This window comes from Engraulis encrasicolus, chromosome 6 (assembly GCF_034702125.1).
Source record: "Engraulis encrasicolus isolate BLACKSEA-1 chromosome 6, IST_EnEncr_1.0, whole genome shotgun sequence".
NCBI classification, from domain to species: Eukaryota; Metazoa; Chordata; class Actinopteri; order Clupeiformes; family Engraulidae; genus Engraulis; species Engraulis encrasicolus.
Genome location: NC_085862.1, coordinates 13617799 through 13642798, shown reverse-complemented (window position 1 = coordinate 13642798; position 25000 = coordinate 13617799). Strand labels below are relative to the sequence as shown.

The window sequence follows — 25000 nt, the reverse complement described above, 5'->3', positions numbered from 1 at the left end:
GTTAAAAGCGAATAGCAAAATTAGCGTGTTGGGCAAGGTCGCTGGCCATGGTGCGAAATTACTGCCGAGCCCGAAACCTGATATAGATCAAATCCGGTGCGTGGGCTCGGGAGTATGGGGCTCCAACTGAGAGCTCGGACAATACCCGCGCCCGCGAAATATGTACGAGGTCTGAGCGGACACCCCAAAAAAGCCAATGACGAAAAATAGAAAAGAGAGGAACCAAGCACCCCAAACACAGCAACCAAAGCCAGGACCCGGCGAGCGAATTCACGAGCAGATCGCCATCTGAGCCTTCCTCAGCTCGGAGGGATGATAACGGATGTACAGCAGGTAGGCATCCGAGGACCAACGGCCAAGAGTCTGATTGTCAGCGCCGGGATAAGCGATGTACCGGGACAGGATCTGATAGGGCTGAAAATGGGAAGCCACGTTGTAAATAAGAACGGCGTGGCTTTGACCCAGCTGGTCGGATTTGCTAAATTTGACGATGTATCGGATAGAGTCGGCGTCAATGACGCAGAGGTCGCAGACTCGAGGATGGACGAGTGGGTTAAATGAGGCACTGCCAGAGGTGAATTCGCTGCGCCTGAGTAGCCCAAATACGCTAGGACGAACATGGCGGCCAAAGTAAAGTCCAGGTGAGGGGACAGAAAGCCGCATCTCAGCCGCAGGCAGGCCGCGAGCAAAACGGCCGTGATGGGGAGCCGTTTGTCTGGGGCAGACGGTTCCGCCTTACACATGCCCTTAAGCAAAAGGGCCATGTGCGGGTGTGAAAATGACTCGCAGGGTCAGAGGTGCCGCCGGTCGGGAAGATCATCTCTGCCGTAAACAGGCCCTTTACGGGAGAGTGATGTGGAGACTCCAGCAAGATTCGCAGGGCGGACCAAAAGCAACCCATGGAAGAAAATGCGTTGATCGTGGAGCACCGTCTTTCCTGATGGCGTTGGCGTGCGTAATGAAGATGGAAACATCTTGGGTGGAAAAGAGGGAATGGAGTGGCACGACTAGGATGAAGTATCCTGAAGCGGCACCCAACTGTCCGGAACGTAGCGTCCATAGTGCAACGGCGTCCAGAGTCATGCGGGGGCACGAGTCTAGAGGCAATGAGGCAGGCGAGTTGATGGAAATCGCATCTCAGAAAGGAGCATCAGGCACGAATGTCATGCCACGGTGGTGACCATGAGCATGGGCTGCAGCGAGTGGAGGAATCGGGATAGGAGTGGTGCGTAAGCTGCACTCCATGTCGAAGATGGCGGCCTTGATTCTTAACTTCGGTATCTGACGCCGTCTGGGCCCAAGTAGAGGTAACAAATGCATGGGCAGCGAGAGGCCATCCGAGGAGGGCAACGCAGATATCAGCAGACGTAGGCAAGAGAAATGCAGCTGCAGGTTGAAAGGGGGCAGCGGTATTGGGTGGACTGGAGAGAGCAGTAGCCGGCGAAGAGGCGGCAGTTGCGAGTGGGTTAGAGGGCGGCGGCAGTGAGAGTGGTGCGGCCGATGGTGGCACGTAGAGCAGGAGCACAAGCGGAGGCATGAAGAGCGAACAGTGGTATATAGGTAGCGGAGCATGTAGAGCAGGCGGCGGCCTGTAGAGCAAGTGGTAGCAGTAGAACCGCTTGGCGGGGCTACCGCGCAGAGCGGGGGAGCGCACGGACCCACGGAGGGGGGCCGGGGAGGAATCTCGGCGAGATCGAAGGTGGCGGTCGGAGCGGCTGGAACCGTGGGGCTGGCGGCCTCAGCGGTCGGGCCTAGGCGAACGGCTTTCACGGCCTGGCGGAACCCTGGGCGCACGAGTGGATCGAGGGCGGCGGCTGGGATCCGGAGAGTGGCCGGGTTGGTGCTGGCGCCTCGGCAGAGACGCCAGTGTCAGGGGCTGAGTCAGCAAAGCCAAGGCGGCAGGAGAGGAGTGAGCCAGCAACCGTCGCCATCAATGCGGAGCAGGCTACCGAGGCAGTCTATCCCGCAGAGGAGAATCAAGTGGCAAAGAGAGTAGCAGCGGCGACTGAGGGGGTAGCGGCGGCAGGTTCGCAGCTGCCTGCGGCATGCAGAGCGCTGGAGCTAGCAGCGGCGGGCTGGAAGATCCAATAAAGGGGATGGCGGCGCCGGTAGCAGGACCACGGTCAATCGGTGGATCCATGGTCAGAGGTGCGGCAAACGTTGCAGGTGGAGGGACAGAAGATCAGGAAACCTCATCGTGCAGGGAGATCCAAGGCATCACTAGAAGAGCATTGGGTCCGGGTACGGACGAGGCGGAGCGTTCGGCTGAGAATGCTGGCGAGTGGCAATGCTGCTCGCTGGCGTGGCAGCCGTTGCCGCGGGAGCAAACGGCTTAAGCCAGGGAGAGGGAGAGGAGGCGTCGACTCTGCGGCCGTGAGGGGAGGAGCCAGCGGACAGATGGAGAGCAAGGAAAGGCGCCCGAGGTATAGGCACATCGAGCGCTGCCGTGGAAGTGGGAGGCAGAGGCCCGCCTCGTGCAATGAGCGGGAGGGGGGTGCGGCCAGCGAAGAGGCTCCCGGAGGCAGGGAGACCAGAGCAAATCCGACACGGCCTCTGAGGAGTGGAACAGCAGTGGCAGCGAAGAGGGTTACCTTCCTAGCAGCTGACGGACGGCTTTGGCGGCGTAAGACCACAAGGCAGGGCAACGGGCAACCGCGGGGAGTGGGGGAGCAGATATAAGAAGCAGGACAAAAACCTGCTCACTGTCATCGGCATGGTGCGATCAGCTGACGAATAAAGTTAAAACCCTCTTGGGTTGTTAGCATGGTGCTAATCTGCAGATGAGGGAGACCATGAAAATTAAGTGGAGTCAGACCACGGAAATGGCGTAAGGCCACAAAATAATAACGAATAAGTGCAAATAAAGAAATAGCAAAGAGGGCATAAGTAACTAGCGGGCCAAAACCTTAACAAAGCATGCCAAATAAAATTAGCATAGCATGCCACAGTAGCAAGGAGCTCCATCACGAATTTACAGATCGTTTCCGTGACGGCACTACGAATGGCGTGAGACAGGGTTGGCCGGAGAGGAAACCGCGTGCGTTGAGGAACCAATATAGGTGAAGCACCGGGTGCTGAATAAACAAGTAGCATGCTCAGGAAACAAGTTGTGAGCTGGCGAATACACTATGGAGGTGATGGGGAGACGAGTGGCTACACTCGAATTCAGCTCCTGAACCAAAGGAGAAACATGCACGCCAGGAGGAGAGGCAGGCCGCGTGTGATGACAGGCAAATACGACCAGCCGCCATGACGGTTGATGAGACGCAGGTGACTTAAGAGACAAGTTATCGAGACAAACAGCAAATTGTGCGTGAGCGAGCAGAGAAGCACGAGAAACGCCTGGTTCCAATTCCGAGTGAAAGCAGTAATGGCTCGGAGATAAAGGGGCTGGCGGCGCAGGGAAAGTTAGGCTATGCCTCCAACGTAAACTTCAGAGAGAAGGCCGACGAAACGAAGGAGTAGACGGCCCATCTGGGGAAAAAGCGGCGCACGTCGGCGATTTAAGCGTTGACAGTAGGCGATACAGACGGGCAGAGGGGATATCCATCCAGCGAGAGAGAAGTGGAATATCGTTGACATTGGTGAGGCGGCCTGGCCAGAGGGCGCGTCAGAACAAGGCGGCAGAAACCGAGAGAGAAGTGTGGCGTCCTCCTTGCATGGAGAAGGTCCACGATCCGGCGTGGAACACTGGCGGTCTTCAAGCGATGGAGGTGGGCGACGGAGGAGGCACCGACACGGGCTTGCTGCATGGAGCAGAAACCGGCGTCGGGCCCGCTCAACAGGTGGAGAACTGGAGAGGCGGAGGTCGTGGAGAGACGTCGGCTCCCGCTGAGAAGGCGAGAGGGAGAACCGCACAGGGCAACGACCGAGAGCTCGGGCAACGTCTGCGCCAGCAGAAATGCGCGAGGTCTGGGGCATGAAAGTCTTCCGTGGAGACCGGTTGGAAACGAGGGATGCAGTCCTGGAGGTCAGAACCCGAAGCGTGGAGACCAACCTGGCGGCTTTGGAGAGGGAAAGAAAATTCCTGCGAGCGAGAAAGCGAGTTTCTGACTAGGAGCAGGTGAGTGGGGAATAAATACAGCGTTGATAATTGAAGGGGATGAGGTTCAGGTGGATAGGTAGGCGTGCCTGTACTGGCGCGCAAGGAACTGGACAAATGACAGACGAGCAGGAAATACAGAGCAGGTGTTAATTTAGACCTGTCAAATTTCATGACGCTTCTCCCGAACTTTCGTTTCGTGAACGGAACGACATTTATTATAATTGTGCTGTTGTTATAATTGTAAATAATTTACATAGAAGACGCAAAATGACAAATACATATTCTGAGAAGTGCAGTGTGTGGCATCGCTCACACAGTGGGGGTAAAGAAGGTAAATTGCACCATTTAAAAGCCCAAATTACAGCACACAGCGGTGTGCATTTCCCCCTTTACACAGCGGTGTGTATTTCCCTCTTGATTGGGACTCTGTGTGGGCTCAGCCTTTGTAATCAAGATGTTCCTCCCCACCTGTCGAGAGACTAAACGCTGACAGATGCAATTTAGAGAAACTGTGTTGAAAATAAAGACAATCTTTGCCTTTTCTTTATTGTTGCCATTTTCAATATACTAGTGTCTCTAAATTGCATCCCTCTCCTATGTGTGACTCCCTCCTCCTCCCTCCTGATTTACCAGGACAGTGGGCAGCCGTGGCCTAGTGGTTAGAGAGTTGGTCTTCCAATCTGGGAGTTGCAGGTTTGAACCCCCCTTGACCTCTCCCCACATCTCCAACCATGGCTGAAGAGTGCCCTTGAGCAAGGCACCTAACCCCACATTGCTCCAGGGACTGTAACCAATACTTTGAAAAATAATAACTGTAAGTCACTTTGAATAAAATGAAAGTGTCATCTAAGTGAAATGTATTGCAATAGTAGGCTCCACACACCTGGAAGATGGAGTACATGACGACCGTGAGAGGCCGGTTCCCCGAGTACTCGGCCACCTTGAAGATGTCCAGACCCCAGCGGTTAATGTCCTCCAGCTCCTACAGCACCAGGACAAAACACAACGAATGCAACACAGTAAAAAAGACATTCTGTATTAATTCAACACTCTGATCGTACCAGAGATATTATAGACAGAGATACGTCATTCTAGTTCTTCTCCAGTATCCACTTGGGTGGATACCGGTCGGGTGAACGCCCCTTTAGGAGACCTTCGGTTAGGAGACCTTCAGAGTCTTGAGGTTGAGAATAAATGGAGTCCCTTTAGCGGTGTAGATGGCAGTAGCGCACGTGTTGTGCAAACACCTCAAAGATAGAAGAAGAAGGAGGGGCCAACGCCCCCTTAGGAGACCCAACTTGAGCACACGCTTTTGCATTGGGTGGGCGGGTTTTGATCCCTCTTTATTACTCTACCCTCTTTGATCGTACCATGTCGCTGCAGAAACCTTCTTCCTAATGACTTAAAGAGTGTGTACACTTTTGGTACACCTTTTATGTGTAAGAAGTGAGGGCAGCCGTGGCCTAATGGTTAGGGAGGTGGACTTAAGATCAGATGGTTGCAAGTTCGAATCCCACCCTTCGACTCTCTACACCTCCATCCATGGCTGAGGTGCCCTTGAGCAAAGCTCCTAACCCCCACATTGCTCCAGGGACTGTAACCAATACCCTGTACAATAACTGTGAGTCACTGTGGATAAAAAGCGTCAGCTAGGTGTAATGCAATAATATAATTTAAAAAGACAACTCACAGACCATATACCTCACAGACCAAGCCTAAGCAGACTATCCAGACTACGTGACTATATCACAGGGCTACATCTGCAGACTACTGTACATCTCTGGCACATAACTGAAGGGAAAAGATCACATATCCAGGCACTCAGTTGAGTGAAAAAAAAATCTAAATCTAAATAGGGAAGGACACATGAACGCCTACTGATACTCATTACTATCACTAATCAAACACAATTACCATTACCTGAAATCTTCAGTTCAAAAGAATCTCCATTGTCATGAACTGTAAACTGCATAAAGAGAATAAAAAAAGACTTGAAATCTTGAATGAAATTGCATGTGTCTCTTGCTAGGCAGCTGTGGCCTACTACTTAAGGAGATGGTCAGGTGATCAGCAGAGATCCCTTTCAGACCCTCTACCAGCAGGAAGTGTGTGTGTGTGTGTGTGTGTGTGTGTGTGTGTGTGTGTGTGTGTGTGTGTGTGTGTGTGTGTGTGTGCTTGTGTTTGTGTGTGTGTGTGTGTTGGGGGGGTGACCGGTGCCGGATGGTCGACTGCAGCACTGTGTGTGTGTATAGAGGTAAACAGAGCTGTGTAAAGTAGAAGAAGAAATACTCTTTCAGATGTAATTACAAAACTAGTAGTATGATATTACAAAAGTGAAACCATGCAATATCAATTTTCAGAGGTCCTATCACCTATGTGTGAGTTCATGTCATTAAAATATTTTGAGAACATACTTTTTCAACCGACATGAAATGCATTTTGCAATGCAATGCAATGGAATTCCCAATACAAAATGGAGATACACCGCTTTTCAAATAAACTCTTCATTTTGTCTACTTCTACTCTGGAGGTGAGTGTCCTTGTTGTCCTTGGCTGACCTTGCCGAGGCGTCCCTCGTGGTCGGTGGCGACCCCGAAGCGGGGGATGGCGGCGGCGGTGAGGCTGGGGCTGTGGGTCAGCTTCTTCACGCCGCTGATCTGGGACATGGGCCGGCGCTTCTTCCTGTCCTCCTTCTCCTTGGGGGGCGGCGACAGGATCTCCACGTCGTGCTGCTTCTCTGGAAGGGGAGGAGAGAGACAGGTTAGCCCCTTAACCCCTTAGCGCAGAGCCTACGCTATAACATTACTGTCACCAAAATTGTAATGGCCATGTTAATCTGCCATCATTCTACCTCCAAGCTAGCAGTTAACATTGGGTCCTATGAGACCAGCTGGCAGCTAACTGGTCTCATAGGACTCAATGTTAACTGCTAGCTTGGAGGTAACATTTGTACCGCCCTACCCAGAGAACGGTTGAAAGTACAGGAGAACGGTAAAACCCTATTATTTAACCCAAGGGAAGGTGTAAAATAAACTTATTTCCAAAAATGGGACAGTATCACTTTAAGGCGCTTGGTACTGTCATAGCAATGTTGTTATGATGTAGCTGAGTATTTTCAGCAAATAGTGAATAGGCTCGCCGGCGACCCCATCTGCAGTAAGAGGCTACCCCATTTTAGCCTTAGGCACCTGCAAAAAGCGCCTGCTGAATGCCTAAGCCCTTTTTGGGAAAAGGTGCCCTCTGCCTATTTAAACCTAAATATCTCTGAAGCACTATCTCGATCTGATAATGCCATTGGAGTCGGACACAGCATGTCATCTCTAATCGCTATATATGTCAGACAGGCGTCCATATCGCTGATAAGAAACTTCTAGAGAGACAGAGACAGGCCACTTATGTCCCCTGGCTAAACAAAAGGCCAAAGATAGGCGTCAATCAGTCAGTCAGTCACTCACCTAAGAAAGTGTTGGCGATGTACTCTGACACCTGGTTTCCCGATTTGCTGGTTTCGGACAGCTGGGTGAGTTCTCTGTTCAGCATCCTCTTGAACTTTAGGAGGACACGAAAACAAAATCAATAGCAGTCACCAGAGATCACTTTACTTCACTTGAACGACACAGGAACAAGCACAACCAAAACAAAAGCAGCAGATGAGGAAAGAGGAATGGTGAGGAAAAGCAGAAACAGTAATACACTTAACAGTAGATTTTGGGGTGCCCCTTTGACAATAGCGTAACAGAAATAGGTCTCACATCATCACTAAAACTTTATAGATACACTATTGTACCTCGCACATGCCCTTTGCACAAGCATTTTATTTGTATGTGTGAGAAAAAATATATTGTGAATGAAGGCCTATACAATTATTGTATGTATAAACTTTTAGTGGTGTGATGTACTGCCTAGGGGGCAAATGCAGTCCTGTACTGTTAGTCCCACGATGGACATGTCATGTCTACAATACGCCACTAGAGGGAGCCAGCTACTGGTCACCTGAGTCACTGCTGACAGGAGAGTTGTCCATGGTGACAGGAGAGTTGTCACTAGTGACAGGACGGTTGTCACTGGTTACAGACAGGACGGTTGTCACTAGTGAAAGTACGGTTGTCACTGGTGACAGGACAGTTGTCACTGGTTACAGGACGGTTGTCACTGGTTACAGGACGGTTGTCACAGTTGCACAGGAGCATGAATAGTGTGACGAGTAGAGGTGATGCTTTGAGCTTCCCTAGTTAGAAATCGTGTCATTGGTGGAGTGGAACGTGAATTAACATGCATTTATGAGGGCATGGTGATGAAATAGGAAATTTAGACTGCTGCTAGTGTAGTGCTCGCATTGCAGCATTGTGTGTGTGTGTGTGTGTGTGTGTGTGTGTGTGTGTGTGTGTGTGTGTGTGTGTGTGTGTGTGTGTTTGTGTGTGTATGTGTGAGTGTGAGTCATCACATCACAGTGCCCTGTGCGATTAAGGACCTTTAAAGGTGAGTTATGTAGACGTCAAAGACTCGACTGGAGCGAATATAACTAATCAGGCGGGAATAATATAACTCGACAGGCCACAGATGTCTACTATGATGTATTTTATTTAACTGTGTCCCCTGTGTGTGTGTGTGTGTTTGTGTGTGTGTGTGTGTGTGTGTGTGTGTGTGTGTGTGTGTGTGTGTGTGTGTGTGTGTGTGTGTGTGTGTGTGTGTGTGTTACCTTATTGGAGGCCATTTCGCTGACGGAGTGTCGTGTCTGCAGCGTCTCCAGCTGGTCCAGACACCAGTCCAGCTCCTCCAGAGTCTCCATGGCCAACTTCTGGTACGTCTCATCTACACACAGGACACACAAACACGCACGCACGCACGCACACACGCACGCACACACGCACGCACGCACGCACGCACACACACACACACACACACACACATACACACACACACACACACACACACACACACACACACGCACAGGGGACACCGTTTAATAAAACACATCGTACCATCACTTTCATTTCAATGCTGAAAGTTCAGAAAACACTGCACACTTAGCACTTCAGGCCGACCGAGAACCGTGCCGTTGCCCGTTCCCACACCTAATGGCGAACCGGCCGTCGTGTTCACGCCACAGATTTTAGCATTCGCGAGCCGGAAAGTTGGTTCGCAATGCGAACCGCAAAATACTAGGTTTTCCTCCGCAAACCCTGACGACAGCGTGGCCGTCAGCAGGTTCATCTGGGTAACACAGTCATGTGCGGAAAAAGTTCAGAGCCCGGAATGAGCGGTTCGCAGATAAGTAATTTAGTGCCGAACATAACTGCGTTCTAGTGCTCCCTTCTGGTCGGCCTGAAAACCCTAAATGAGTAGGCCTACCAAAAAATAGAAAAAGCCGATTATGTCACTCCTTAGTGAACATCCACTAATGAGACACCGCTCAGCACTGCAGACACTTTCATCTGGGGCCTGTCGAGTTACGTATATTCCCTCCTGTTGAGTTATATTCCCCCTGCTGAGTTATATTCCCCTCTGTTGAGTCTGTGACATCTCCATAAATCACCTTTAAAGGTCCTTAATCGCACAGGGCACTGTGATGTGATGAATCAGTATTCAAGGCCTGCTTCGACACATCTTTATATGGCATGCGGTCGATATACTGTACTGGAGTTTCACAGAGCTTCCCTCAGGAGCACGTGTCGACTCAAATGTCAACATGTAGAACGGCCTATTCAGCTGCTTCAGCAAGGAGGGAAGTGCGAAGAATATCTTAATCTTGTTTTGTTCCGCACACCTCATCTGGCAGGTGCGTCGGAGATGGCCCATGGGTCACTCAGCAGACAATTTGAAAAAATTCCCGCACACTGACCATTTTTTTTCAAAGAATATCGTAGCCTCTTACTGCAGCAGGGGTCGCCGGCGACCCTATTCACTTGCTGAAAATGCTTAACTACATCATAACAACATTGCCATGACATTACAGAGAGCCATAGTGCTGCGCTAAGGGGTTAATAAAAGGAGTGGCTGGTTCCACTGACCTGGAAGGTTGGGCTTGCAGGAAGAAGAAGGCTTGAGTCCAGGCTGCCTCCTGTTATGAAATAAATGAATCCTTGAGAGGAAAGTGGAGGGCAAAATTCATACCTGAACATCCAAGTGCTAGATACAGAACAGATAGGCTACTCTTTCAAAAAGGTCTAAGACCTAGGTCAATGTCATCTTAGTCATACAGTCTCCTCCAGAAGGTTTGAATGATGGTCAGAAGGATGAGTATGAAACAAAAGTTCAGAATGTCAGCTTTTATTTCCTGGTATATAAATCTAGATACGTTGAATAATTTTGGATTCATGACCATGCTGTCCTTATCAAATGTCCATGTCAGTGCTGTCCTTATCAAATGTCCATATCAGTGCTGTCCTTATCAAATGTCCATGTCAGTGTTGTCGATATCAAATATCTGTGTCAGTGCTGTCCTTATCAAATATCTGTGTCAGTGCTGTCCTTATCAAATGTCCATGTCAGTGTTGTCGATATCAAATATCTGTGTCAGTGCTGTCCTTATCAAATATCTGTGTCAGTGCTGTCCTTATCAAATGTCCATGTCAGTGCTGTCCTTATCAAATGTCCATGTCAGTGCTGTCCTTATCAAATGTCCATGTCAGTGCTGTCCTTATCAAATGTCCATGTCAGTGCTGTCCTTACTTGTGATCCTGTAGATGAGTCAGCAGGGCGAAGTTACTTCTAACGGTTCTTAGACTGGCCAGGACCTGCGGAAACACCCAATCAATTACATTCACATTCACAGACTCTGCATCACACTGACAATTCTTCATGGCTTCTGGCAAGCACTTAACGCAGTATGGTAAATATGAAAATACAGTTATTTTGATTTTTTTCTTTAATTTCCCTCAGGATTAATAACATTATATTGTTAAAATGACATTTTGGAAGGTATTATTTTGCTTGATTATTGGCTGCTTGCTTAGACAAGTACATACAGTACAGTACTTAGGTCAAGACAGATTCAGGGAGACAGATACCCTAGAGAGGTAGAGGACAGACAAGAAAGAACGAACGATGAATGAATTTACAGTATTTACCTGTGTATAGTACAGTATTTACCTGTGCAAAAGGTGTGACGATCATGTCTTCTCCATGTCTATAAAGGCATAACAAAAGACCGTTATCTTTAGTGTGTGCTGACAGAAGGTGCATGTCTAAGGCTTAATAGCAACACAACAGCAAGCCTCTTGCCACACTGCATGGGGTACACGCAACAGTAACTCGAGCCAAACGTGAAGTCTTAACGAGAAAAACAGAAAAAAAGCAACTTTAAGCCTCGTGGTGCCCTTACGAATAACCTCGTTTCTCGTGGTTGGGCGACGAAAGGGGGGACTGACAATTGGGGTAGTTTGGTTTTGGGGGGAAGAATACTGGGGACGGACGTCAACAATCCAGCGCGACTGAAGGCTGACTGGAAACGAAGGTAATCAAACATTTCAAACAAGTGATTTACGGTTAAGTTGAGGGTTAAGTTTAGGGTTAGGGTTAAGGTTAGGGTTAGGGTTAGGTTTAGAGTTAAGGTTAGGGATAATGTTGGAGGAAGGGAGACATGGCTTGAAGCTGACACAACGACAGCGCTCCCCTCCCGGAATGCACGCACGCTGCTCGGGTGGTCTCTCTCTCTCACTCGCTCTCTCTCACCCTCTCTCTCACCCACTCTCGACAACAGTGTGCGTTGCCCAACTACGAAAAATGAGGCTATATCGTAGCGGCACCACGAAGCATGTAGTTGATTTTTCCCAGAGAATGGGCTCGTACACGTGTCATGCTAAAGGGTTGGGTGGGTATGCCAACAGCAACCGGGAACAACATGCTCTATTCTACAGATATTAACCAGCACACTGACCTGAAGTATTATAAGAATATGGTCAAGTGATATCTGGCTAAGTTGACCTGCAGAAAGTGGTAAATTAACTAATAGATGGATTTATTTCAGACAATGACTCTGTGCTCTTCTATTACGTGATTTACCACTACCTCAAGGTCAACCTAACCTGGGGTGCGTGTCTCGAAAGCATAATTGATAGCCAGTTAGCAACTTGGACAGTTGCCAATGGAAAATTGCATCGCAAACAACAAAGCAGCTAACATAGTTAGCAACTATGGTTTCGAGAAATGCGCCTCTAGTTTAATACTGAACCAGCTTCTTGGAATACCACCCAGCACAGCACACAAACTTGTTGACACTTTAGAGTTAGACTCTGAATTTGTCAAACATTTCTAAAAGTGCAATTTACGATTCTATTCATCATTGTGTTCGCACCCTCCACACACAACAGTGCATAAGTGTGTTGCGCATGCATGATTTGTGGTGGCAGTGAGCTTACTAGCACTCGTTAGACTGAGTGTGCAGACCAGGCCTGCAGAAGTGTGTGTGTGTGTGTGTGTGTGTGTGTGTGTGTGTGTGTGTGTGTGTGTGTGTGTGTGTGTGTGTGTGTGTGTGTGTGAGTGTGAGTGAGTGAGTGAGTGAGTGAGTGAGTGAGTGAGTGAGTGAGTGAGTGAGTGAGTGAGTGAGTGAGAGAGAAAGAGACTACTAGTGAAGCGGTGAGTGGGGTGATGTGAGGAGAGCTGCGTGTTCATAAATTAGCAGGAGAATGCGGAAATGATGAACAAAAAAAATGAAGGGAAAAGAATAATAAAAAAAGACTTTTCACACATTTCTCACCGAGGCAGCCAATTGACCTCCCAGTGTTTCAAGCCTTCCTCCCTTTAAAACAACAGCACAGTGTCTTAATGTCTCTTATTAACGATAACGGGATCATTAAAGGCTAACAGGGTAAATATAAAAATTGGAGTCTGTAAGAATAATTACTGTATAATCTGTAGTTAAGACTTTGTTCTTCTTTCTGTCTCTCTGAGTTAAACTCTGTTCTTGTGTGAGCTCTTGTTGTGAATTATGTGACATCTGTACCAGGAGGAGACATCTCTCCCCAGTTTGTCTCAGACAAGAGTTATCACTTAGCTGAACTATGACCTTGTATGTAGGGGGTGTAATGGAGATTATATCTAGTACCGTACACCGTACCTGTCATTGAAATGCATAACGTGAAAAAGCAAAAATATATATATATATTTGCACTACTCTGACCAGGAGAACCAGGGAGAGCAGAGAAGCACTGCTGGTTGAAGGAGCCCTTTCTGTCCAAATCCCTCCAACATGATGGACATCAAATAGAAATACATACAGTACAGTGTTTCCTTTGGCCACCAACCCACAATAGCTTGTCGTGAGGAGTCCGCACTGCACACTTAAAATCCTTTTTCTCTTTGATGTCTTATTCCATGGCAGGATTATGTTTTCGACCATTGTCCTCATCAGATTCTGCTGCCATGGAATAAAACTAAATTATCAATTTTCACCCTCACCCACCTACAATAGTATAACAGCTCCCTATAGGGACTGGGGAAGGAGTAGATTTATAGTATGCAAGGTAGAAAGCTTGAAATACAGAATATCTATGCCTAAAAGGATTAAAAAAACATAAAAAAGTATTTAGACTATCCCTTTCCCTTATAAAATATATAAGGAGCCAGCCGTTGTTGATTCTTCACAGTAATAGAAGAAAAAAATGGGTGATGGATATTAGAAATTTGTTACGATTCTTTACTGTCCCCTTTAAATATCAGTATCTGAAAAAATGGCCCTGTACCATCAGTCATATGTGGTCTATCTAAAGACACTTCACCAAGACTTTGGGACATATAGTACAACAACCTGACTGTGAGAAAGCGGTAAATTAATAACAAAAACAGAAGCTCAGTCTGTAACGCCCATTTGCTGCATGAAATGCACTGTATGGATCAAGATCTGTATCTGTATCTGTATCTGGTTGCATTGTATTGCAGCTACATGTACAGTATATGCATGAAATGTTGTGTTTGAGATGTACTGTACAGTATGTGTATAAGATCCTGTGTGTGAGATGTAGAGTATAGGCATGAAATGCTGTGTATGAGCTACACAGCATATGGGTAAATGACAAATGTAGTAGCAGGCATCAGGTGGTAAGCTAACCACAACCACAGCTAATGCCCATGAATTAATTCATAATTGGTAATTAACGTACAAGCAATCAATATGCTTCTTAGATATTCATAAATAAATAATTCAATAATTTAATCCACACTATAGTGGCATTAGCTGTGGTTGCACCACCCTGACGTCTGCTACTAAAAAAAAAAATCAGAGGTGTCAATTCCTGGTCCAGAAAGTAATAATCCTGCCAGAGTTTCCTTCCCCGATAAGTAGCTGCTCTACCTGTCTTGAGTGCCCACTATAATCAGCTGATTCAGAGCTGGTTGGATAAAACGTGTGGCATACATGGTTTTTACTTTACACTCTGAACCCGGGATGGACACCTCTGTAAAAACCTAAAAGACCATATACAGGGCCGCTGACAGCTTTTGCTGGGCCCAGGACAAAGTAATCTTAAAGGGGCTCCCTAGTACCCAATACATACAATGTAATGGGGATCCAATTAAGGGCCCCCTATCTCCCTGGACCCGGGACAACATACCCCTTTGTCCCTCCCTGTCGTCGGGCCTGCCCATATCAATGAAATGCTCTGTGTGATATGAGAGCAGTGAGACAAAAGCAGAGTCTCAGAGTGCGTCTTAATATGCGACCTTGCCTCCTCCACTTGTGCTTGTCTCCTCGTCCCGCCTCCTGGCCCCTCCTCCGTGGAGAAAACGATAAAGTTTCCCAGCTGTCAGCCTAGCCACAACAACTTTTGAGGGACTGTTTTTCCATTCACCATCCCAATTGCAATTGAGAAAAAGACTCTACAATTGAGCTTTTGCAAGATATTGAAATATAATGCTGTTGTCAGTGATATCATCATGACGAGAAGCAAGTGGAGGAGGCAAGTGGAGGAGGCAAGGTCGCATATTAAGACACACTCTCAGAGTCACAGAGAGGCAGAGAGAAGAAGACGTGGACGTAGACGTACAGTTCGCTGGTGGTGGAGGAGTTCCGGGACATAGTCTTGGGCGACAGGTCGAAGTCCGAGTCGGAGCGGTACAGGAAGGACTCTCGGCGCTGGCTGTGGGGGTAGTTGGCCTGCAGGACCAGACCCGAGCTCGGGCTGGCCTGGGGGTCCAGCGGACTGCGGCCCACCGACAAGCCATTCTCAACGTCAAAGCTGCGGAGGGAGAACAGAGAGAGAGAGAGAGAGAGACACACACACACACACACACACACACACACACACACACACACACACACACACACACACACACACACACACACACACACACACACACACACACACACACACACACACACACACACACACACACACACACACACACACACACACAGGGAGAGAGAGAGAGAGAGAGACACACACATTTATTCTGGAGCTTCAACCAGTTGCACTTCATAGTCGGCAGGAGATTGACCATAGTGTATGTGTCATACTGATGTAATGTTTGTGTTATACCTGTACTTAAATCCACAGACACAAGCCATTTACATATTCAACGACAAAACTGCAGAGGGCAAAGCGAGTAGCGTGCACACACACACACACACACACACACACACGCAGACACACGCACACGCACACGCACACACACACACACAGATGTATATATTGTGGAACTTCACTCATGGGAGACACAGAACAGTAATCTGCAGAGGGCAAAGAAGGAGATGAACTCAAACACACATGTTTACCCTCATCACTTCACACTCTGTTGGGTCATGAACTGTTTTTGTAGCCTTAACGAAGCGATTATTTTAATCCTCATAAGTAGTGGGGAAGTAACGATACACTCAACTCACGATTCGGTTCGCATCACATTTTTTGCCCTACGATGCGACACACCCCATGATTTCTGAAATGTATCTCATTTGAAGCTTGGAAGCTCTATCACATCGAATCATACGGCTGTTTTCTGGACTGCAGGATAACAAAACTTTGAAAAGGCGTATCACGATACTGCCTCCTAACATCAGGATACAGTGTCATGACTCTGAGTATCACGATTTCACGATATCGTTACAGCCCTAAGTAGTATAATGGTTTTCAACATAATGTGTGTATGATGTTTTCATGTGTGGCATGGTGTACCACCAACTGACTAGTGTCCAACTGACTGAAAGGTGCGTAGTCAAAGGTGGAGTCAAAGCACTAGTTCTAATTGATTGTCTGAGCCTTCTCTTTGTTATAGGGACGTGGGAATTAGTTTAGTGGATACGCTCTGAAGAAGACACTTGTCTCAACGCGTCAAAACATCTCATTAAAGGCTTTTTAACTTCCTCAAGCAGTGTGCCTTTGGATTCCTTGGCAAGTCTTGAGTAACAACAACAACTGGAGGGCAGACATGGATAAGCTGTTAGGGTGTCAGACTTGTAGCTCAAAGTTTGCCGGTTCGACTCCTGACCCGCCAGGTTGGTGGGGGGAGTAATTAACCAGTGCTCTCCCCCATCCTCCTCCATGACTGAGGTACCCTGAGCATGGTACCGTTCCGCCGCACTGCTCCCTTGGGCGCCATTGGGAGCTGCCCCCCTTGCACGGGTAAGGCATAAATGCAATTTTGTTGTGTGCAGCGTGCAGTGAACACTTGTGTGCTGTGGAGTGCTGTGTCACAATGGCAGTTGGAGTTTCCCAATTGGGCTTTCACTTCACTTTACAGTGCAGTGCTTAAAAAGCTTGTGTGTTACAGTGTACTTATGCATATTTGAAGGGTTTATTTGCAAAACAGTGTATCTCCATTTTTTGACTTTTGCATTTTATTATTGAAAAAGACTGTTCAGAGGGCCTGTCACCTATGTGTGAATTCTTACCATTCAAATATTTTGAGAACATACTTTTTAAACCTATATAAAATGCATTTTGCAATGCAATTCAATCGAATGCCCAACACAAAAAGGTAAATTTCCCAACTTTCTACAAAATGGAGATACACCGTTTTGCAAATAAACACTTCATATAGAAGGGACGCACTCTCAAGTGTCTTCTAGACGCTGGAGAAGGCTTAAGCCGAAACTTATGTCTGTCATGCTAACCCACTACAATAAAATGCAAGTATCACACTTGAGAGTACAGCTTTTCTAGAAAGAAATGTAGCCTACGGATCAGTTCTCTGGCACCCAAAGACCTCGTAAAGAACAGTTTGGAGTTCGAGCGCACTTTCTGAAAAAAGACTGTTATAATTATGTAACCACATCTGTTGACACCATGCGGTGCCTTTATGTCGTGAGTTGGCTTGTTACCAGTTCATATACTGTATATATAACATTATCCGCTGAATGATTAGTTATATCAACACAACGAGACAAATCCTGGCATGCTGGGGAGCCTGCCTCACTCTGATGTCAGCCCTCTCCTCTCTCCTCACAGACTACGTCAGAGTCACCACAAAGTCCCCCCCCCCAAAAAAAAAGACACACACACACACACACACACACACACACACACACACACACACACACACACACACACACACACACACACACACACACACACACACACACACACACACACACACACATCACTCTGATGTCAGCCCTCTCCAGAGTCCTACGTCAGAGTCACCACAAAGTCCCATCATCATCTGCCCCCCCCCCACACACACACACACACACACACACACACACACACACACACGCACACACACACACACACACACACACACACACACACACACACACACACACACACATTATATACACACACACACACAGACACACAGACACACACCACACTAATTACTGTAAACACATACACAGTCCTGGGCTTAGGCCGGTCTCTTTCCTGCCCTAAAGGATACTCAATCAATACCAGTTCAATTCAATGACGAGAGTTGAGCGAGTTCAGCGCGGAGCAAAGCTCGGCCTGTGGGTGCGGTGGGGTTACTGGCAGGGCAAGACACCGCGGCTCACATTCACATTCACCAGCGGAACATTCTTGATGATAATTAAATCTTGTTACTGCACCTCAGAATTTAATCTGAAGGGAGGGGGGAAGGGGGGAAGGGGAGAGGGGGAATTCCTAAAGCAGACACTCTGATACTATACTGTACTGTACTGTGCTCTATTGTCTATCTATGATGTGATAGCGGCGTATAACTTTGAAACCAATCTGCAGAGAAAACGTTTGTCCTGGATTGGATCTCTCAGTGGAATGAGCACTGCTTGCTTGATAATAGGGCGGCACAATTAATTGAAAATAATCGAAAATCGTGATATAATGGTGATATCGAAATCATGATTTCAATCAGGATTTAATCGTGGCAATAGTGACCTACCTTCGAGAGCCTCCATGAAGCCAGTACATACTGACAGGCTGGCGTTTCTGGCCAGAAATCTGTTCACCTAAGTTTCACTTTCATTTATATATGTTTTTAAAATCAGCAAAAATCAATAATTGTGATTCATAATCGTGATTATGATTTTGACCCAAATAATCGTGATCATGATTTTTTTTCCATTAATTATGCAGTCCTACTTGATAATGATAATGACACCTTTGCCAGTTCAGAGAATGACAGATGTATGACGGCTCTGTGTGTTTACTCTTTGCTCCAGCCAGCACAAACATGTTGTGCTTTGGAGGTGTCTATCTTTGTGGTGAGGTGTGCGAGGGCATGTGGTAGACAAAAGGGGCTCTTTGCAGGTTGCGTAACAGTAACACACAATGGGACAATGACAGGATACTCGCGTGCCATTCAGGCAAGTTCTCAGTGACATTACGAAAGGGAATTGTGGGTAATGTAAGGGGAGGAGCAAGGGGCACCTCCACAGGGGGCAAGGGGCACCTCCACAGGACACCTCCTCATGGGGCACCTCCACAGGACACCTCCTCATGGGGCACCTCCACAGGGCACCTTCACAGGGGGCAAGGGGCACCTCCACAGGGGCACCTCCTCAGAGGGTGGAGAAGAGATGCTAATCTTGCCATCAGTCTGAAGAGCACAGGGACCAACCCTTACCTTTGGACAAAGGTGCAGGTACAGGCCAACAATGGGGTGAAGTAGAGGGCTATAGTTGTAGGTAACCTTCATCCAGGTAAAGGTGACTGGGTAGAAATGGAAGATGCCATATGCATATGGTCCCTGAGGATGGCAGTCTAAACCTGGGGAGGGCACACTACAGCCAGGGGGTGCATGGCACGCTACAACACAACTGTTGTTTTTTTATACTTGAACACAGCACTGCGAAATGAAGTGCCCCCACTGGTGTTCAAACTGCTTCTGCTGCTGCTATTACTACTACTGCTACCACTGCACTAACCTGTAGGTGTTTTTTTTAATATAAGAGTTTGCATTATGATTTGTACATAGCCCCCTGACTGTTTTGTACTTGGGCCATGCTATTCAGTTTATCTGTGCAGGCAACTCTACAATGGCAATACCAATCTTGAAAGTCTTGACATTGCTGGATGTCAGACGTGGGACACCCTCATGACCACCTTGGCCCAGAGACAGAGAGGACATACCAACAGGGTCACATAGCTACTCCCGGTGACACATTTCCTAATCGCACTCCCTCTCTACCTCTCCCACTTTTCTAACTTCCTCTCTCCCCTCTCTACTGTCTCGCCTGCATGAACTGTGAAAAAGAACAATAAGCCAAACCCTGTAGATGGCCTTTTCATATATATTTGCACATGGCTTTGCATGGTGATATTTGAGTATAGTTTGGTTCAAAATAGAATGCCGGATCATAATAATTTCTAATAAAACACTATTTTAGTGTCATTCAGTACGTTTCCTTATCTTTTGAATATCTGGACGATGTAGTCATTTACAATGGACCAACTACTAAGAAGAGGGCTGTTTTTTTCTTTTAAGAAGGGATTAGCTATGGTAAAGAGGAAGGCTTTTATTTTAATGGACTAACTTCGGTAAAGGAGAGTTTCTTTCATTTAGAATGGACTAAGTGGCCCAGACGATTCGGCTGAGGTCTTTTGCCAAACCCTCCCCATCTCACTCTCCCTGCTAATTGCCTGTCTCTGAACAACTGTTCTGTCACAATAAAGGCATAACCCCCCCCCCCCAAGAAAAATAAAGTTAAAAAAAAGAATAAGACTAACTACGGTAAAGAAGGAGCTTGTCCTCAGTAGGCAGTGGCACATCTCTAATGAGGTGAAGCTCCTGAGGTAATTTGTCGAACCTTCCCCATCCTTCTCTGCTAATTTCCTGTCTCTCTACAACTGCTGTTTAGTGGGCAGGCCCATAATGAAGAGGACCCTTCTGGAGATGTGGCTCCATAATGAAGTGACGACCGCTTTGGACGTGTCACTCAGGAGTGCTCCCATTAGCCAGGATTAGCACTTGATTTGGAGTCTAGCAGGTTCAATCGATGACAGGCAAGAAAGAGAGCCTCAAACACAACAATGTGTGTCAGTGTGTGTGTGTATGTATGTGTGTGTGTGTGTGTGTGTGTGTGTGTGTGTGTGTGTGTGTGTGTGTGTGTGTGTGTGTGTGTGTGTGTGTGTGTGTGTGTGTGTGTGTGTTTTTGTATTCAGAGACGTTTTTAATTGAAGAGAGGACAGAGCACTGACACAATTGCCCATAGACATAAATAGGGACAGTTTGTAATGGCAGTAGCCTATGACGTGTGTGTGCAAATACGTTTGGAGGTTAAAAAACAATCCAGGTGCCGGACAAAAGGGGTAGATAGTGTGATACTGGGGTTGAGGTCCAAAATTATACAGTTAATTACATTAAACAAACAGCAATTTTTCGATTCACCAGTGGGATCTTCTTGAGAAGAATATCCTGCAAATATCCCGCCTCTTCCACTGCCAACTGGCCAATCATGATGCCAAAGCTAACAAACAATAGTCCAATCACAATGCAGCTTTGTGATTCACAGTTCTTCATTACATTACATTCTTACGTTACATTATATTGCACTTAGCCGACGCTTTCATTTATTCAAAGTGACAGTTTGTCCGGGTATTGGTTGCAGTCCCTGGAGCAATGTGGGGTTAGATGCCTTGCTCAAGGGCACTTCAGCCATGGATGGAGATGTAGGGAGAGGTCAGGGGGGATTTGAACCTGCAACCCCCTAGATTGAAAGACAAATTCTCTAACCACTAGGCCACGGATGCCCCATGGCTATCTAGCCGCTATCTTCAAATGCTGTTATGTAAATACTGCGCCTGTGCAGTGTAAAAATAACCTGTGAGAAAAGCTTCATTTTGATTCGCACGAAGCAACTAAGCACGCTATTCAAATCAACTTTTCACAACAGTTTTAACCACATGATTTCCCCAACCGTGTGTGTGTGTGTGTGTGTGTGTGTGTGCGTGCGTGCGTGTGTTGCTGTGTGTGAGCGAGCGTGTGTAGTCTGGTGCAGCTGGTGAACCTGATAACGGTTAGATATGGCTGCTGTGTCAGTGACCCAGTGTGAAGCTGGATATAGCGCTCTCCTCTCCTCTCCTCTCTTATGTTTTCAACTTCCTGCGTGCTCCGCTCGGCCCCCCTGGCCCCAGAGCGTGGCCTCGCAGCGCAGTCTGAAGTTGTAGCCATGCTGACATCACGTGGGCCCTGCCTGGGACGCCCGACGGCGACTCTAAAGCTATAAATAAGCCTCCTTGGTGCTCGCAGAGTGAGAGTGAGAGCGAGAGCCAGAGCGCTCATGTATATTCACAGGTTCTCAGGTGCTGTAGTATAGAGCGGGGTTTCCCAACTGTTTTTGTCTGGCGTACCCCCAAGCCTTTTTGTAGTACCACGAGTGCCCCTAACCCATGCTCTATGCAGCATCTATTCCTCTATCCCAATATTACTATGCTCCATTCAATTGTTATTATTTTTCCAAGTATCCCCTGAGCTGTGCTTGCGTGCTCCCCAGTGGTACACCACGTACCCCTGGTTGGGAAACACTAGTGGAGAGCAAGGCTCTGTCATGCCCAAGGCATCTGTCAGACATGGCCACTGCTGCTGCTGCTGCTCTGCCACTTCTCAGCTGACATGATGAGAAAATATGAGGTTACAACCAAGGCAACAGCGAAATCAATATAAGTGAGTAGAAACACCTACCACCTTGACTAGGTCCCCTGAAAAGATAAAGATTTCATTTTGTGAGTGTACTTTCTAAAGTTGCTTAGCCTAAAAATATATACCGGTACTTTTAATACCACCTTGACTAACAAAAAAATCTGCGGGAAACACTGCTGACTATGTAACTAATGACTACCCTCCGGCCAGGGGCAAGCTAGCTGTCTGCCTTAACATGCAACCAAGAGTGCACATACTGTGCTTGCTTCAAGACAATCATAGCACTTTGCACAATACTGGAGGTATCGTCTAGGGGGCAGGTAGACAACAGGGCTCTCATTAATGTTTTCTCACCATTGTTTGGCTCTACCATGAGTTCAAAATTGAAGTTTGGAAGATCACCCTTTGCGAGTTTTGTCAACATTACACAGACAGCACACATGCATATGTGTAGCTTGTGTCAGATGTTCTACCACGTGCAAAATTGACATAAAATACGCATGGGTATGCGTTAGTGCACGTATCCTGCAGCCGTCATGTCCCAGGCCTAACGGTTTGTTTTCCAGAGGCAATAAAAGTTAGCAGCAATAAAAAGTTAACAGGGTCAGGGGGCACACGTCGTCGTAGCGACAGAGACATTGGGCCTCAGCAGGAAGCCACTGTACACTACACAGGAAGTGACCCATTTCATTGTGTCACACTGGTTGCTGAGTTGCTACTGTGAAGCCGCTACTACTACTGAGCCTCTGGGTGCTTTCTAATATGACGTCCTCCCTTGCTCCCTTGCATGCTTGTGGCCTCGCAATGACGTCACTGACGACACTTTCAATATCTTGCAAAAGCGTCAATTCGAGTGTGATTTTCTCATATGCAATCGGTATGTTGAATAAGGAATAGTCCCCGAAAAGTTGTTGTGGCTAGGCTTACAGTGGGGAAACTTTGTTGCTTTCTCTACAGAGATGTCAGCAAAACATGAGGCCACAAGCACAAATCAAGGACGAGAGTCCGCATATTGGAATCCACCCTCTGACTTCTACATGCTAATGCTACAAACACCCAGAGGTCTGGAATGCGAATGTATTGCAATACACAAACACATCACACACACGTTCTGTTCACATGCACATAAATGAACACAAACACTCGCACACGCATACACACATTTGTAAAAAAAAAACACACACACACACACACACACACACACACACACACACACACACACACACACACACACACACACACACACACACACACACACACACGCACGCACGCACACACACACACACACACACACACACACACACACACACACATGCAGAGAGAGAGCACCACAGACACAGACATGCACACACTGACACACACACGCATGAAATTTGCGAGTGCCAATGTGTGAACACATGTGAGAATGTCATCATGACATTCTCATTTTAAAGCAAACCAAGCCTCTCAAAGCAGGAATAAACAAATAAACCTTAAGGTTGAAAATGCACTTGAACATGACTTGTTGTCCCCCCAGGCCATTGATGCATACAGTGTCCATGTTGAGGCAACATAACTGTAGCCCTCCCTACGCCTACGGGACCAAAGCAGCCATATACAACACCCCCCCCAAGAACACACACACATGCACGCACACTCGCACACACACACACACACCCACACACACCCACACGTGCGCACACACACACACGCACAAACACACACCCACACAAAAACACACACCGGTTTCACATACCATTGAATTAAGCACAGAGAACATGGGGTTCCTTTTCTCATTTGAAGTGCTTAGAGTTGACAATTGATGTGACGTGTGTCGGGAGGCCCAGCCACACACACACACACACACACACACACACACACACACACACACACACACACACACACACACACACACACACACACACACACACACACACACACACACACACACACACACACACACACACACACACACACACGTCCGTCGGGAGGCCCCGGTCTGAGGAGGAGAGGTCGGGGTGACCTTGACTACCTCCTCTCCTCTCCTCCCTCCACACACACACACACACACACACACACACACACACACACACACACACACACACGCATGCACGCGCATGTACATGCGCACACAGACACACACGCACACACACATAAGCACAAGCACACACACATGCAAAGCCTTTGTTTTTTTCTGGGACAATGTGACACACCAGATAGCCATCACATAGTGGCAAACCACAGCAGGCATACAGTATGTAACACACACACACACACACACACACACACACACACACACACACACACACACACACACACACACACACACACACACACACACACACACACACACACACACACACACACACACACACTTCTTACAGTATGCTCACACCAACACATTCTTACACACATGCGCACATGCACACATGCATGATCACACACGCACAGACACACACAAACACACACACACACACTACAGACATACATGTACTGTATGTGTGTGCATTCACACATCCACAAGATTGCTTGGCTGGGGATCAGACATATCAGAGAGTAATCAGCCAGATGTTAAATGAGTTCCATTAGTTTAGCATTGTGCTGCGATTAGCGTGCCTCCAAAGGCAGTTTCAAGGCTGGCGTAGTGTATTGACCTCCACTGTTGACTGTTATCGTGTCTGGCAATGAGCAAGCCGAGTTTGGTCTGAATGAAAAAAGCATCAAAACAAATTACACTGCATTCATGATTAAAAGGTGCAAAACGAAGACAAAAACTGTGAAAGAAAAATGTCTGCACACTAAAATTTGTTTTTTCTCTAAAATGAAAATAATATCAAAATAAGCTTTATAACAAGCTAAACTCAACAAAAGTACAGAGCAACTGGGTGCTCATTCCGTAAGAAATGATTCCTAATAAAGGAGATAGGGCAGCACTCTTAGTTGCTTGTACTTCATTGCCTGTCAGATGTTTTGGTCTTAACCTTCTTCTGT

At 47.3% G+C, this 25000-nt stretch overlaps 1 protein-coding gene across 5 annotated transcripts in view; it reads right to left on the bottom strand.

Annotated features, from left to right (window-relative positions):
• The window catches only part of pde4cb (phosphodiesterase 4C, cAMP-specific b), a 191699-nt gene that overhangs the window by 9534 nt on the left and 157165 nt on the right, over positions 1 to 25000 (bottom strand). For 4 of the 5 annotated variants that reach the window (XM_063200683.1, XM_063200682.1, XM_063200686.1 and 1 more), the window contains 9 exons: positions 15028 to 15219; positions 12744 to 12785; positions 11138 to 11174; positions 10718 to 10782; positions 10057 to 10106; positions 8745 to 8857; positions 7501 to 7594; positions 6604 to 6782; positions 4929 to 5027 (listed from right to left, as the gene is read on the bottom strand). In XM_063200683.1, coding sequence (XP_063056753.1) covers positions 4929 to 5027; positions 6604 to 6782; positions 7501 to 7594; positions 8745 to 8857; positions 10057 to 10106; positions 10718 to 10782; positions 11138 to 11174; positions 12744 to 12785; positions 15028 to 15219 — 871 coding nt within the window. The remainder of the gene's footprint in view (positions 1 to 4928; positions 5028 to 6603; positions 6783 to 7500; positions 7595 to 8744; positions 8858 to 10056; positions 10107 to 10717; positions 10783 to 11137; positions 11175 to 12743; positions 12786 to 15027; positions 15220 to 25000) is intronic. The other variant, XM_063200684.1, reaches the window with a different exon arrangement.